Source organism: Halichoerus grypus, chromosome 13 (genome assembly GCF_964656455.1).
Source record: "Halichoerus grypus chromosome 13, mHalGry1.hap1.1, whole genome shotgun sequence".
Taxonomy (NCBI): Eukaryota; Metazoa; Chordata; class Mammalia; order Carnivora; family Phocidae; genus Halichoerus; species Halichoerus grypus.
The window spans coordinates 46,868,340-46,883,805 of NC_135724.1; the positions used below are offsets into that span (position 1 = coordinate 46,868,340).

General features: G+C 43.9%; 1 protein-coding gene across 3 annotated transcripts in view; it reads left to right on the forward strand.

Moving 5' to 3' along the window:
* Positions 1–15,466, forward strand: part of ANKRD29 (ankyrin repeat domain 29) — a 57,256-nt gene extending 41,790 nt beyond the window's left edge. For 2 of the 3 annotated variants that reach the window (XM_078060504.1, XM_036098141.2), the window contains exons 7-10: positions 3,519–3,617; positions 5,202–5,297; positions 7,539–7,637; positions 13,088–15,466. In XM_078060504.1, the coding sequence (XP_077916630.1) occupies positions 3,519–3,617; positions 5,202–5,297; positions 7,539–7,637; positions 13,088–13,171 (378 nt within the window). In that variant the 3' untranslated portion in view covers positions 13,172–15,466. The remainder of the gene's footprint in view (positions 1–3,518; positions 3,618–5,201; positions 5,298–7,538; positions 7,638–13,087) is intronic. The other variant, XM_036098142.2, reaches the window with a different exon arrangement.

The window sequence follows — 15,466 nt, forward strand, 5'->3', positions numbered from 1 at the left end:
ACAGTCCTGCTGAGTGGTAATCAGCCACTGCTGAACCCCTCCAGGCGTGGGGGACGCATTACTACTATTGAGTCTTTAACCAGCCCTCATCACCACCTCTGTCTTACACTGAGCCAAAGTCTTGCATAGCTTTTACCCATCAGCCCTCTTTGTGCCACTTGGTATGCGAAATCGGTCTAAATCCTTTTCTGCTTGGTTTGCACACAAATAGTAAATGACAGCGGTCATAACCCTGTGAATCTCATGTTCTTCAAGCTAAGTGTCCTATTTCCTTTTCTTAAAAAGGTACCAGAGAGGTCCTAACTTCCTGTAATTTATTTCACTGTGATTTATTTGTTTTAACATATTTTAAAACTATATATTTTTGTCAGGAAGTATTCAAAAGCATAAATTTTTAAATGTTTTTCCTACTCCAATTCTCTCAAAACTCAACAAAAAGGAGCCAAGTTGACTTAATTTCTATCATTTTCATAGGAAAAAACAAGAGAAAACAGGAACTGAGGTGTACAGAAGAAGGGAAAAACCTCTCTCCACAAACCAGATAATCAAATAATAAGTACTTTGATTTGACAGTAACGCCCCAACTCACATTCAAGTTCCTGGGTTTAACCACAAATCTCATTTTACCAATCATTCCCACCTGTTCAATCAGTTATCTCACAGGAAAATTAGGAAAATCAAATAAAGCATGTGGAGTGTTTTCTAAACAAAAGTACAAATTAAGGTGCTTATTGTTTTTCATGATAAATACGCAGATTCAGTGACTGTATTTTCTAAGCACGCACTCGCCAGTCCTGTGCTCAGCACCTTCCTACATGTTTCCATGAGTATCTCTGGGGGGCTAACATTTTTGCAGAAGAGAACAGAGGCTCAGGGTGATTTGCCTAAGGTCTCATAACCCGAAAATGGCAGCTTCTTTTTCCATCTACCATGACTATTGCAGTTAAAGTGATAAAAGTTCAGTGTTGGCATTACTGTTATGAATTGATGCTATTAATATTTGTTCCCAATATACCACCTCTCAACACTTTTCCACATGTTAGTATCAATTAAGATCATTTTACTAACAAGCAAGCCCTTGGAAGGCACATTGAACAAGCCACTGGCTGGCCTCTTTGCGGCCAGCTGCCTTTCCTTGCCTGCCCTCTAGTGGAGATAGGGACAAAGAACAAGTGAGCCCAGAGCAGGCAAGGAGGGAGAAGAGCTTCCAGCACCCTGCCTCCGCCCCGCCCCGCCCCGCCCCTGTTCCAGCGCACACCCCTTGGGCCGCAATCTGCTGGATTTCCCACCCTGCCTGAACCAACCACATCTGTCCAAGCCGCTGCGACTGCAAATGCTCTTCCTTCTACATGGAATGTCCTCCCCCACCCCCCACCTGGCAAAATTCTAGTCCTCCTTTAAGGCCCAGCTCAGATATCACCCCAACTGACCGCCATAACCCCCACACAGTAAGCAGGCCCCTCTCCTGGCTCATCTTGGGCACTTTTGTCCATACTTTATTATAGCACTGTAGTCATCCTGAAATGTCCATGTCTCTTCTCCACTAGACTGAGTTCCTTTGAGACCAGAGACCATACCATGTCTTCCTTAGTATTCTGCCGGAGACTTAGAAGATACTTAATAATTGTTGGTTGGTTGAATGAATGAAGGAATGAATGATTCTAAATTGGGAAAATCAAATTAAGTAATGAATGTAGACATGCTTTGTAAATGAAAGTACAAAGTAAGATATTATTTCTATTGCTAATAATAAATAATCAGATACAAAGCCCTTGTAAAAGCATAAAGTGGCTCCAGGTGTTTGTCCTTCTTCATTCAGCACCTCTTCCCCATCTCTCCCAAGACACAGGGGTGCCAGTGTCCTCCTACCATCCCTCAGCACCCCTGGATCCTTCTAGGCTCCTGATTTGTCATCCCCCACCACCCCACTCAGGCCTCTTTGTCCTCTGTCCCTTTGCCAGGACAGCAATGGGCAAGAATCCTGTGTCTGCTGTGGCTAGTAGACTGGAGTTGAAATTATATACTACAGCAGAAAATGAAATTTTATGTTCTCTAATGAATCATCCTGCTCTTCAGCCCCCATTCCCACTGATGAGTAATTCAGTCTTATCTGACCAAAACAGTCCCAGGGGGCCATATTACCTTCATTACCTCAGAGCCCAAGTTTAGTGAGTTATGGTTCCTCCGCCCTCCTCCTTGCCGTTCCCTCCAAAGTGGCCTAAGTTCTCAGAGGTCAGACTACCACCCAGGCATTAAGGTGGGGTGGGGACACTCATGTCTGGTCCTTGGGCTGGTTTGTCCAGCCTTTCCTGTCTGTGAGCATCCTGCACTGGTATCTTGTTGGCCTGTCATGTGAAATCATGACCTTCTATGGCCTTATCTTCCCATCCCCAGGCTGACTCCAGGCCACTGTTTACCCAGCACTTCCAGTTTCTCCTGGGTGCACAGATGTCTCATTGATGAGGACCAGGGGTACTGGGGGATGTCTCGGGCCCATTGGCCCAGACTCCTTCACCCATTTCTGTTCTCTCTCTCAGGCACCAGCCAGGAGCAGAGCTTCTCTAAGAGGCTTGCAGTTTTCCTGGGTTTTATCCCAAGGACCGGAGAAAATCCTTTTCCATCTGGAATTCACCATAATTTACCTGGTTGCTTACCTAACCCAGATTCAAGCCAGGAGGAAAACGCAGACGCACACGTCTGACCTCCATCTCCCTCACGCCCTCTCTAGAGCTTCCTTCCAGCACTAGAAGGGTTTTCTGTTTTCCTTTCTGTCTGGCAGGAGCCACCCTCCTATTAAATCCTTCTCCCTCCCTTGGATGTTTCACCTTTTCTTCTCTGGAGCAACACCTCTCTGCTTCATGGCCTCATGCTCACAGAACAGGCTCTTTGGGGGCACAATACTCAGGAAATATTACCAATAAATGTCACCCTGCTATAACTCGCTAGTGTGCATCCCCTCCCAAAAGAAATCGTATCACATCCTGCATAAAACTAAAGTCCCTAAAAATGACTGGCTGTGGGGGATTCTAGACACCAGAATAGAAGAGTGGGAGAAATGTCTTTAGTTCTTTGACCCTCACACATCTCCAAGAAAACTGCCCTCTCTCCTGTGGGAACGAGGGCCCACGCTAAGCAGAGTGTGTTGTGTGAACCCACCAGTAAAGCAAACAAACTGACAGAATCTGGGGGAAATAAACACATGCTGGCCTCTCCTCGCTGGGTTTGTCAAATCTGGTTCTGCCTTGGTGAGCAACTCAACCGCTTTCCCACTCCGTGTTCCCTGAAGTCCCGCACCATACTGTGGGCCAAAAGATCCTGCCATAAAATGGCTGTTATAAGCCCAAACCCGAATATTGGCAATCACGCAAGTGTTCCAGGCACTACCAAATGCCCGTCTGTGTAAATGCGTTAAAATCTCCGTCCTCATGTGTCGTCGGGAGGTTGTTTGTGGGTGCTACCTTGCTGCTCGGCGGCTGCTGGGTGGCCCGGTGGGAGCAAGCGTGTCCCCTCACCGGCAGGACGGGACGGCGCCGCTGTGGATCGCGTCGCAGATGGGCCACAGCCAGGTGGTGAGGGTGATGCTGCTGCGCGGAGCCGACCGGGACGCCGCCCGCAACGTGAGTCTGAGCCTCAGCTGCGGCACGTGGGGGCTGGGGCGGGGCGGGGGGGGGGGGGGGGTGGGTAGGGCGCGGGTAGTGCATGTACCCACGAAGCTCCAAAGTTCAACCGTGACGTGCGGAGAAAACGCGCCTTTATTTGATCTGTATCTCCCCTGGGTTTTCTCCCAACGTCCACCGGCTCTTCAGCAGGAAAACAAAGTAAATGTCCGAGTCAGCTGAAACTTAGCAAGTGCTACCCAGTCTCCCTAAGGGAAAGATGTTTCATCCTCGGAGATCCTCCTCCACCTGAGCTGACTCCTGGATGAACCCGGGAGGATGCGGGAGGTAGGAGCCCGGGCCTCGGGCTGTCCTTGGGGTTGTCCCTAGCGGCTGCGCGTACGCCTGAGCTGCGCCTCCTGCTGGCCCTGGACCGCAGTGCAGGTCGGGGCGCAACCTCTGTGTTTTGGGGTCCAGCAGTGCTCCTGGGGCTCCACCTCATCTGGCTTCCCCAGCTGCAGACCCCTGCACCACATCGGCCATTGGCCTCCACCTAATAATGCTAATATCACCTAAGTCTGCCTCGATGGGCCCCACAGCAAGCTCTGTGGCCCGTAGAAACTAAGGGCAGCTTGGGGAGACCCTGCTGCCTGACCACACTATGCCATCTGCTTTTTGGGTTTGGTTTGGTTTGGTTCTTACAGTGTCTGTAAGTATTACCCTTGCGTATGTGACCCACCTCCCTTCTTCATGTCTGAGCCCAGAAAGGGGTAAAGACACATTCCTGCCTACTTCACTGTCCTCTCTCCCACTCTATCTCTTCTTCCCACATCTCTGAAACCAGAAAAGAAAAACCCTCTAATCTCATTTTCTTTCTTCCTGATTCCAGCTAAACGTTTAGAGCAGGCTGGGATATTTCCTGTACTACAGAATTCTGTGAGCTGAATCCTCCAAATACAGCAATTGATATGTAAAAGCAGGGGGGGAAAACGGAATTTGGAAAATCTCTTCCCAGGCCAAAAAGTGATGACAGAAGCTGAATATAAATTTTTGCGTTTTTGCATTTTTTTTTAACAGATTTCAATCTATCCCTTTCCTACTGACCACCTACCCACCCCCAACCCCCAAAGACAGATACCTAGGGCACAGTAAAGCAAGGTTGTGTATAAGACAAAGCAAAAAGAAAAGCAGATTCAAAATGTAAAACAGTAAATACAGTTCGGTAATTATTTAAGTCATTAAAAATAGTTTAACATTAATTTCCACTAAGTCACGAACTGCAGACAATGCCTCTTTGGTCCATCTGTGTCCTAAAATATACTCTTGATATTCCCCTCGCCCCTTACCCAGTGTCCTAAGGGACTGGAAGAGTCTGAATTCCCAAATGGCAGGGTTCTAAGATAATAAGTCACATATTTCCTCTAGCATTCTTTCATGCAGAACTGAATATGCTCTAAAATGCTCCTAGATTAAGAGACGTGGCCCGCTCATACTTTGGTTTACTCCTTTCACCTGTTCTGACAAGCATATTCCCGGTTCTCAACTAACATTTAGTTCTTAGCCAACACACGTTAATAGGCAACTTTTCTTTTCCTCTCTGTTAAGGATGGTACAACAGCATTACTCAAAGCAGCCAACAAAGGCTATAACGATGTTATAGAAGAGTTGCTGAAATTCTCACCCACCCTTGGCATTTTGAAGGTAAGACTTAAAGAGAAATTTTACCAATCTGTAAAAGAGAGGCTAAAAATTAAGAAGCCCATACCTGAGCACTGCAGGAGAAGCTGAGTGTAATTCACATGGTTAGTTGCATTCTTGAAAGAACTTACCTACAACTTCTTAATGTTGGAGATTCATTAGCACTGGTTGAAATGGCAGGGTGGTAAGAAGAGTGAACCAGAGTCTGTTGCTACTTAGTTTCCCAGAAAAAAAAAAAAAATTAGTAGTAATTAAATCACTACCTTGGAAAGTAAACTATCTTGATATATATATCATTGGACTAAAATCTTCCACCACTCATGAAACACATGATTTGTGTCCCATGAAACATGGGGGACAGGTGCTCATGTTTCTTCCCTTCATTATCTGCAGCAAAGAACCACATTGTTATCTTAGGTGAAAGAAAATAAGCCTCACGTATCTGGACACCTCAAAGAATGTGTCATTCTGGAGAGCTGGGTCTGCCAGGAAACAGAGCCCCAAAACCCTTTTTTAAATTTTAACCCTTTCAGACTAAGATATTTCTCAGTTACAGTGTATACCAGGGGTTGGCAATCTTTTTCAATAAAGGGCCAGGGAGTAAATATTTTAGGCTTCATGGGCCATAGAGTCTCTGTTGGAACTGTTCAACTCTACTCTTGTAGCATGAAAGCAGCCATGGGGGCAAAGGATGGCTGCATTCCACTAACACACTATTTATGGACATTGGATTTCTGGAATTTCATATTTTCATGTAGTATTCTTTTATTTATTTATTTTTTTAAATCTTATCTTGTTAGGACGTAGAAAAACAGGCGGCAGGCTTGATTTGGCCCACAGGCTGTAGTTTGCGGACCCCTAGTTTACACTATTGTTTTCTTAAATTGAGGACAGGAAACCTGTTCTAAACTTGGAACAGTGGCTTAGCATTTTGGGGGATGTTTCCTTGGGCTTTATTGATGTATAAAAAGTCAACCTGTCTTTGAATGATCCCAGAGGCTTTTTGGACACTCTGCATCGGATCTTTATATATTTAGGCTCTAGCCTCGTGATCAGCTGACACAGGACTGCTGTTGTCAGAATGCTGGCCCCTCTCTCCGTCCCACTGAGTGACTTCTGATCTTCCATGAGCTTGGAAGCGGGAAACCTACATTCATTAACACTGTTTGTAAAGTAAGAATAAATGGTCTATGAAAGGGAACTCTCTATGAATAAAAGAAATGAGCTTCAGAAATGGACTTTGTAATACCTATCTCGTTTCAAAGAGCTCTTTCTCGGCTTGGTATTTTATTCTTAGCCATGTTGCAAATAGATGAAGTTGACAAGTTGGTGAAAATTTAGATGGGTGAAATGTTACCAGACAAGTGAGTTGTCATACATGTTAAAAAGCAAACATGCTGCTTTGGAAAGGAAAATGCTACTTTGCTGGAATTTTTTTATGGGCATTATATTTTAGTCTTTTATAAAATAAAGTAGCTTATTATTATTATAAGTAGCTAATGTGGAAAATAAGCTTGCATTTAGATGCTTTTGTAGACATATGCGTGTCTACAGAACAGATGTCATGTGACTGCCCATCATTCTTATATCAGGCTTGTGATATTCTCTTCCTCTCCCCTCCCAGAATCTGGCTACGTGCTGCACATAGATGCTTCCTTAGTTCAATAAATATTTGCGGTACATTTCATAAAATGTCAGCAACCCATCCAACGGACCCTTCTATGCTCAAAAATTCTCCACCTCAGGGCTTGGGGGTTTCCTTACCCCACATGCTCATGCCGTGTAATCCCACAGTGGTGCTCCCACCCACCTGAGTGAGTGGAGTGCAGGTAGCTGGGCTGACAGGTCAGCCTTTTGGCTTGCCAGCCATTTCTCCAGCCTCGCTGGAAGCATGAAAACTATATGTTGTCCTTGAAGAAAAAGGCAAAATGTTTGACATAGCATTACTGCTTTTGCTGCAGCAAATTCTAATATATTTAAAACTGATGGACTGATCCTGAAGTCACGTGCACCCCGGGCCAGATTTCTGGCTTCACTTGCCAAAGGACGTTGGCAGTATGTGTACTGACCATATGCTGTGGACCTGAGGACACTATTAGATGCCGATGTGCCTTGGAAAGGGACTGTGAGGAAGAGCAAAGCTCCAACCTGGGTCTCCTCACTCAGGCTGGTTTATGATGAAAGCCAGGCTCGGTGCTGATGGCTGTGAGCCCACTCCTGACACACACTGTCGTTTTCTCTTAGAATGGGACATCGGCCCTCCACGCGGCAGTACTCAGTGGGAATATTAAAACAGTTGCGCTGCTTCTGGAAGCAGGGGCGGACCCAGCCCTGAGAAACAAGGTACCAGCCTTTCCTTCCCTATGTTTTAACTCCTCTGGGCACCTGTGCAAAGAGATAGGCAGTTTCTACCTAAGCCAAGATAACCCATCCCATGCACCCTGAGCCAGATTTCTTGTTTCACTTGGAAAAAAAACATTGGCAGTACTTAGACTGAGTGCTGTGTGCTGTGGACCTGAGGACACTCTATTAGATGCTGACGTGCCTTTGAAAGGGACTGGGAGGAAGAGCAAAGCTCCGACAGGAGTCTCATCCCTCAGGCTGGCCCCAGCCCCTCTCTTCATACCTCGGCATAGTGAGGGCATGCAGGCTGTCAGTAGTAGGAATGAGCTGTGCATCTGGATCCAGAGAATTATGCTAAAAACCATGTGTCTATGGTCCGTGGTTGTGAGCTAACAATGGTGCAGCCTCCCAAGACGGAGTGGGGAGTAGTAGTTGCGGGGAGTAGAGTTATGGGGTTCCATCATCAGAGAAGTGTCCTAAAAAAGTCAAAGCCCTGGTAGTTTATTGCTATCCTACATACGTCAGATGTGCATATCTTGACAACTGCTTGAGCTTTCTTTGGAGAGTAGAAGAGAAAGGGGGAAATGTTGCTCTTACACTGTTAACAGGACTTTGCGCCGCTGTTCTGAACCAACCCATATTTTTATAGGCCAAAATCCTTAGTTTACAGTTAGGTCAGACGTGGAGGTGGGAAGATGCCCAATACCCATTTTTTCCTATTCAACATCTGCATTAGCAGTCAAGTGTAGAACCTGGAGGAGGAGGGCAGCATCTCTGGGGGAGGGAAGGTCTTGAGAGAACACTAAAATATGAACTTTTAAAGGAGGAAGTAGGGGCACCTGGGTGGCTTGATCGGTTAAGCATCTTCCGCTCAGGTCATGATCCCAGGGTCCTGGGATCGAGCCCTGGGTCGGGCTCCCTGCTCAGCGGGAAGCCTGCTTCTTCCTCTCCCACTCCCTCTGCTTGTGTTCCCTCTCTCTCTGTGTCTCTCTCTGTCAAATAAATAAATAAAATCTTTAAAAAAAAATAATAAAGGAGGAAGTAGGGGCGCCTGGGTGGCTCAGTCGTTAAGTGTCTGCCTTCGGCTCAGGTCATGATCCCAGGGTCCTGGGATCGAGCCCCATGTCGGGCTCCCTGCTCAGCAGGAAACCTGCTTCTCCCTCTCCCACTCCCTCTGCTTGTGTTCCCTCTCTCTCTGTGTCTCTCTCTGTCAAATAAATAAATAAAATCTTGAAAAAAAAAAAAATAAAGGAGGAAGTAGGAGCGGTTCTTATCAATAAAGGAAGGTATGAAAAGCAATTTTCACTTTATACGTATATGCTATTTGAGCTTTTATAAGTATCTATTGCTGTGTTAATTTCTTTAATAATAAAAGCAAACACATAGAACCTTTTTCATGACATTTTGAAAAGGAACCATTAAGAGGTGCAATTAGACAACATGCCAAGAGTCTTTTTTATTTTCATTTTCTTAGCATGTGGAGTTATTATTTCCTTGTTCTTACCATTAGAGTGCTTGATCTGCTTATCTCTTCCGGAGATACTCCGATTTGTCTTCCATTAGCTGGCCTGGCTGTGTGATAAGGCAGCTGAAATCAGCTGTGCTCTTATCTTTAGACCCTGGACACAGACTTCCTAAAGAGATTGATCTTTCTTGCTAAGCCATCCAGTAGCTATGGAAACTGAAACAACATGCAATTCTTTGTCTGTCTCCTGGGATTTCAGCAATAAGGTTTATGGGGAAATTCCAGTGACCAAAATGCTGGACTTTGGATTGTCCCTAAAGTTACTTGAATATATAGAGCTATATAGAGAGACTGCTCACACCGGAGTTTCGTACACCAGCAGCGCTTAGAGAGCTGGGAGTTGTTGCCAGGGAACCCCACCCCCATCCCACCCATCCACTGGCCACCCCAAAGAAGCCAGCCTCTTAGAGGCAGCTCTGGAAGCAAGGGTGCTAGGATTCGGGCAGCCACCCAGGACTCTTGAAGGGGGTATTCTTCGCCTTCATTCATTCAACACATGCTGAGTACCTACTAGATAACACACACGGTGCTGTGTACTGGGGAGACAGTGGTGAATGGAGTTCCCATGGTCTCTGCCTTCAAAGAGCTCAGAGTTTACTGCGGAATAAAGACAATTAAACAAGAATTTGCAATACAGGGTGCCTGGGTGGCTCAGTCGGTTAAGCGTCTGCCTTCAGCTCAGGTCCTGATCTCAGGGTCCTGGGATCGAGCCCCACATCAGGCTCCCTGCTCAGCGGGGAGCCTGCTTCTCCCTCTCCCTCTGCTGCTCCCCCTGCTTGTGCTCTCTGGCTCTCTCTATCTCTCTCTATCAAATAAATAAAATCTTAAAAAAAAAAAGAAATTGCAATACAGTCCCGAGCTATCAGTAGGGAGTAATGGATGCTACGGGAGGCTTCCCAGAGGACATGACTTCTAAGCTAATACAGAAGCAATCTTCTGCTCCAGGGGTGGAGTTCTGCTCTGGGACTGCGACGCTGATGCCTCAGGAGGGGGTAACCAACGGCCCCAGTGGCCACTCCCCACACTGTAGCTGTCCCCATGGGTGCCAGCCCATGTTCCCGATACTCCCAACTGAGGACTCAGAACACAGCTTCTCCCAGGAGCAGTGGGGAAAGAGAGTGTTTTGATGCTGTGGTATCATGAATAAGGGCCTGTGGTCCTGCTCCATAATGAATAAGATGGCCTTTGGGGGCTAGCCTAGGGCACTAGCCATCATAATAGTCCATACAACCTCAGCAACCTGAGAATTCAGTGGGGACCAACCTGGAGAGAGGAGGCATGAGACCAGGTTTTTAGAACTACATGGATGACACATGGAGCAGCAATGCGATTGGCCAAACCGTGACAACAGGGTTTGAGGATATAAAGCCTTTTTCAGTGGTAAAGGTTACACACGGGAGCTGTAACTCAGCAAGCTTGTAGATAAAGTACAGCTCCTTAGATCTCCTCTTCCTCCTGACCATAGAGGATCCTCTGGCTACCTGCCAACCTGCTCACCAAGGACCAGTAACCCACATGAAACAGCTCCGTTATTCCTGAATATACTCCAAGACTAGATGGAGCTTACGTCTATCTACCAGGGGCATTTCCGTGCAGGCCCAGGCAGGAGGCCTGTGCAATGTCTGTTCCTGCAGGAACTAATAATAGAATCTGAAGCCTCTAGAGAGGCCTCTGGTCTATAGCAACATAGCATAGTCATTTCCTGCTCAATTCAATCCAGCATCAGCATCAAGCGTCCCTTGTGGGGGGCTGGGGTGTAGCCACAGGACATGCTGTGCAGCAGACCACCTTTTGTGGCAAACGTAATTCCCAGCAACTCTGTGCATAATTCCCGACAAGTGAGGGCCCAGCTAGCAGGTGGGGGTCAAAGAGCAGGACCCAACCTAGAAGGTAGGGAATTCAGGAGTTTCATCTAGGATCGGGGTCCCAGATAAAGCAGGGGGGTTCCAGGTGTGGCCATGGGAGGAAAAAATATGTGAGACAGGTAACATCTGCATCCAAGCCCTCTCCCCTATTCAGGGTGCCTTTCTACCCTTTAACTGCCTCCCCTGAAATCCCAAGAACATCCCGTGATTCATCTATAACAACAGCTCTCAAAGTATGGTCTGTGGACCCCTAAGGGTCTGCAAGACCCTTTCAAGAGGTTTAAGAAGTCAAAACAGCACACTTAATAATACAAAGATGTTATTTGCCCTTTTCACTGTGCTGGCATTTGCTTTAATGGTGTAAAAGCAATGGTGGGTGAAACTATTGGCACCTTGCACATCAAAGCAGGGGTATAAACCATACCAGCGAATGATTTTACAAAACTCTGTGGGTTATTTTACAGATTTTGTAAATTATTTTACACAAATACCAGACTTACTTAAGAACATCTTTGATGAAGCAGTAAACAGTTTCAATTTTATTAAATCTGGACCCTTGTTATACATCTTTTTAATATTCTACATAACGAAATGGAAGTATGCATCCAGCCCTTCTGCCGTATACTGAGGTGCAATGGTTGTCTCAGGGAAAAGCACTCACGCCATTGTCTGAATAGCAAAGTGGGCCAGTTGCTTTTTCATAGAGCGCCATTTTTTCTTCAAAGAACAACTGGTATCCACCACGTGAGTCTGACAGCTTCTTAATACAGGCTTTTCTGATGAATCAGCGCTAATATTAATGAAGGTGATCTTTTGAGATTGTATAATGCAATGTGTCAACATTTGGCATATCTCATTGAACTAATATTTTCCAAATGGCCAGTGTGTGATGTTACAAATCATACATGGGGAAAGATTCTAGCTGTAGATAATTAGATCTATGGATTTTTAATGTAAAAACCTTGATATGGTTTCAGATTCCGCACTGCGGTTACCTTTAAGAAACTACCCCTTGTTTAGTATGGGTGTAGCATCAAAGGAGGATATCTACAATGATCTGAAGAGGCTGTTAAAATGTTTCTCCCTTTTCCAACTACCTATCTGTGCAAAGCTGAATTTTCTTCATATGCTTTAACCAAAACAACGTATCACAATAGATTGGATACAGAAGCAGATAAGAAAATCCAAATGTCTTCAATTAAGCTACACACTCAGGAAATATGCAAATCTATTAAACAATGCTACTCTTGTCACTAGCTTTTTTGTTTTTGAAAATTTGGTTGTTTTTCGTAAGTATTATTTATGTTACCCTAGTGCATTTACAATTTTTAATGAATTATGGTATTTTTAAATGTTCTTCTTTTCATCTCTAAGAAGTTAAAAGCAAAAGCTCATTGGGATCCTCAATAATTTTTAAGAGTGTAAAAAGGTCCTGAGAACAAAAAGTTTGAGAACCACTGCCCCATAACGTCGATTGCATGGGGTAAGGACCCACTCATGAAATAAATGCGTAAAGAATGTGTCTCAGCAGCATGATGAGAAGAAAGGACATTCAGTGAAACCCAGGGACAGGGGGAAGTGGTGACCACAGAAGCTGCTCTTAACCAGGTATCTCTTATTCTCTGAATGCCTCCTAACTCTGTTTTCTCAACAGATACCTGTCCTGAATCTCAGGTCCCTAGCGGACACACTGCCCCATACTAATTAAATATAAAGTATCAAATTTAACATTACCAGTATTCATTGAGGACATACTAGATGCACCAGGCATTGGGCTGGAAATGAGGATACGATGATTAATCATACATGGACCCTGGCCTCCAGGGGATCACAATATACTAGAGATATGGCTTAGAAAAATAACTCTTAACGATGAGATAAGAAAATAACAGATGATATTTATATGATTAAAGGAGACCTTTAAGGCCTTAAAACAAGAGTGAGTCCAGTGGGGTTTTTCACCAGCAGAGATGCAAGTTTGGGTGAGGGGCCCCTCTTTGGAGTCCCTAAAACCATCCCAACTGTGAGAATTCACCAATGCCTGTCTTGTCTTCTTTCAGGCCAATGAACTTCCGGCAGAACTAACCAAAAATGAACGTATACTGCGTCTCCTCCGAAGTAAAGAAGGACACAGGAAGAGCTAACTTAGTTCCATATTTTACTGAAAGATAGAAACCCCATTGCCCAAAAAGAAATTGCTTTTCAAATAGTGTTGGAAATTCCTTTAGCAAGGAAATGCCCAGAATGCCCGCCCACCCTGGGTCCCTGACCAAGGAGAGCTGGGCTCTGTGCCCAGAGTCAAGAACAGAAAGGCTCAGGGACCCCTTGCCCTCACTTACATGGGCTTCTCATGCTGGCCAGTAACCCCAATGCTGTGGGGCCTGCCAGATTCGTGGAGTCCACAGAAACTCATTTTAAACCACACTAAGTTGGGTCTCTCCGTTAAACTCTAAGAGTTAAACCCTGGAAGAGGTTTAAGCAAGATGATGAAAGCCTTTAAAAGACTGAAAGTGTGATCTTCAGTGAATCAAAGCACTTCTGCTTTTGTGTTAATTGTAAGTGTGCTAAGAGATATAGCTCCCTCATATTTTACACATAGATGTATGTCCTTCCAGCGTAAAATGTTTTCTTCTACCCAAAGATCGTAACCACGATTCTGTAGCAATGATGTGTAAATTTACATTAAAGAGCCACTTCTGACATTCCACCATGTGATTTTCCAAGATGGACTGTTGAACTATAAAAAAGAGAAATTGTTTATTTGCGAGGTGATCCTCATCTCATTCCTAACACATAAAAAATCATTTTTACCTAGAATCAATATGGTAGGTATGGTAGGATGCAAGTGGCAAATTTGGAAACTCAGAAAATTACAAACCACAGGAAATTTAGGTTTGTCTCTTTGAACTTTTATTTTGGTTCTATTGTTGGGAATCCGCTTCCCATGCCATAACTAAGTAACTTAATATGCTGTGTAATCCTATTGCTTGACCCAATGACTTTGAGGTCCTTGGATAAAATGTGACATATGCAAGTACAATATGTTGCTATTCTATTGCAGGAGTATAAGTAATAAAAGACTGTTATTAGTATTTAATAAGTGTTCATCTATGCATGTTCTTGAGCTGATTGATTCCAAGAAAGAAACCCGAGTTTTATTGAATTATTCCTTGGAGGGGAGTCAAAATTTATGTTCAATGCACTTTATAATCAATGGTGTCTAAATGCCTCAGTCAGTGCCTAATTGCACACACACAAATTAGACCATCTTTCTATAATCTACCATAATAAACACTGATGGTATTTCTGTTATTTAAATATTCTTTAGTTTTCTTTTCATGTTCTGTTCTGGTTTCCAGCCAATGTTCTGTGTAAAGACATGTTAAGATGGAAAGAAATGCAGTCCCCAAAGTTGGGTTTTTTTTAACCAACTTGCAGTGGTACTAAAAGCATTATCTTTAAGTCAGTAAGCGATGGAATATAATTTTTGAAATTAGAATATATTCTCTTAAAGTTTGTTATGATCAATAAAATAATCAATCAACAAAAATCAGCTTATTTTAGTCAATAAAGGCAGTAATGAGCAAGCCACAGAGCCCCCAGAGATGTCTACAGCCTAACTATGCAACAAGTCTGTAATCTAATTTCTGGATAAAAAATTAAAGAAAGTTCTGTCTGTATTGCTAAAATACCCGGATATAAACCTTTTAGTAGCTAAAAAGCAGTGCCAGTTTCTTCACTGACTTTCTTTTACTTAGCGAAGTAGTACAAATACACTTCCCCCACGGGAATTTCATAAAACTATGTTCATTTTGAAAAGGAAATAGTGTGGTCTTAAATGTTTTCCATTTTTCCCCCCCTTGTTAGCCCTTAGGCCAAAACTGGTTGCTCATCACTGATATAAATCAAAACAGTATGATGGACACTAATAACAAAGTTCTAAAAGACAAAATGGGATGAAATCACAAACTTAGTGTTTTCACTAAGATAGGTTGTCCTTGGCCTATTGTTTTAAGTGGAAAATGTTGATCAATTCTAGGACCATAAAAATGGATCCAGTAGCTTTAACAATACTTAATGGAGGTTTTCCTACTATAGGTAAGAGGTCTCTAGCTTAGAAGGATCACATTCGGTCTGGTGAGATTATGACATTATCCATAGCAGGGAAGATGATTATATTAACCACTCACCAAAGACTGAACAAAAATCTGCTATTTGAAGTAAAATTGCATTTATTTGGCACACAGGTAAATGGTTATTTTTTTATTCTTGTTTTATGTTAATCTAATTCACAATTCAATGAGCTCTGCATCCTAAGACAGAACTAGCAATTCCTATGCAAATCATTTGTTAATTGAACTAAAAAAGTTTTCAATACATCCATTTGTTTGATGACATATTCCATGTTTTAATTCAAAATAAAGTTAATGTACTACCCA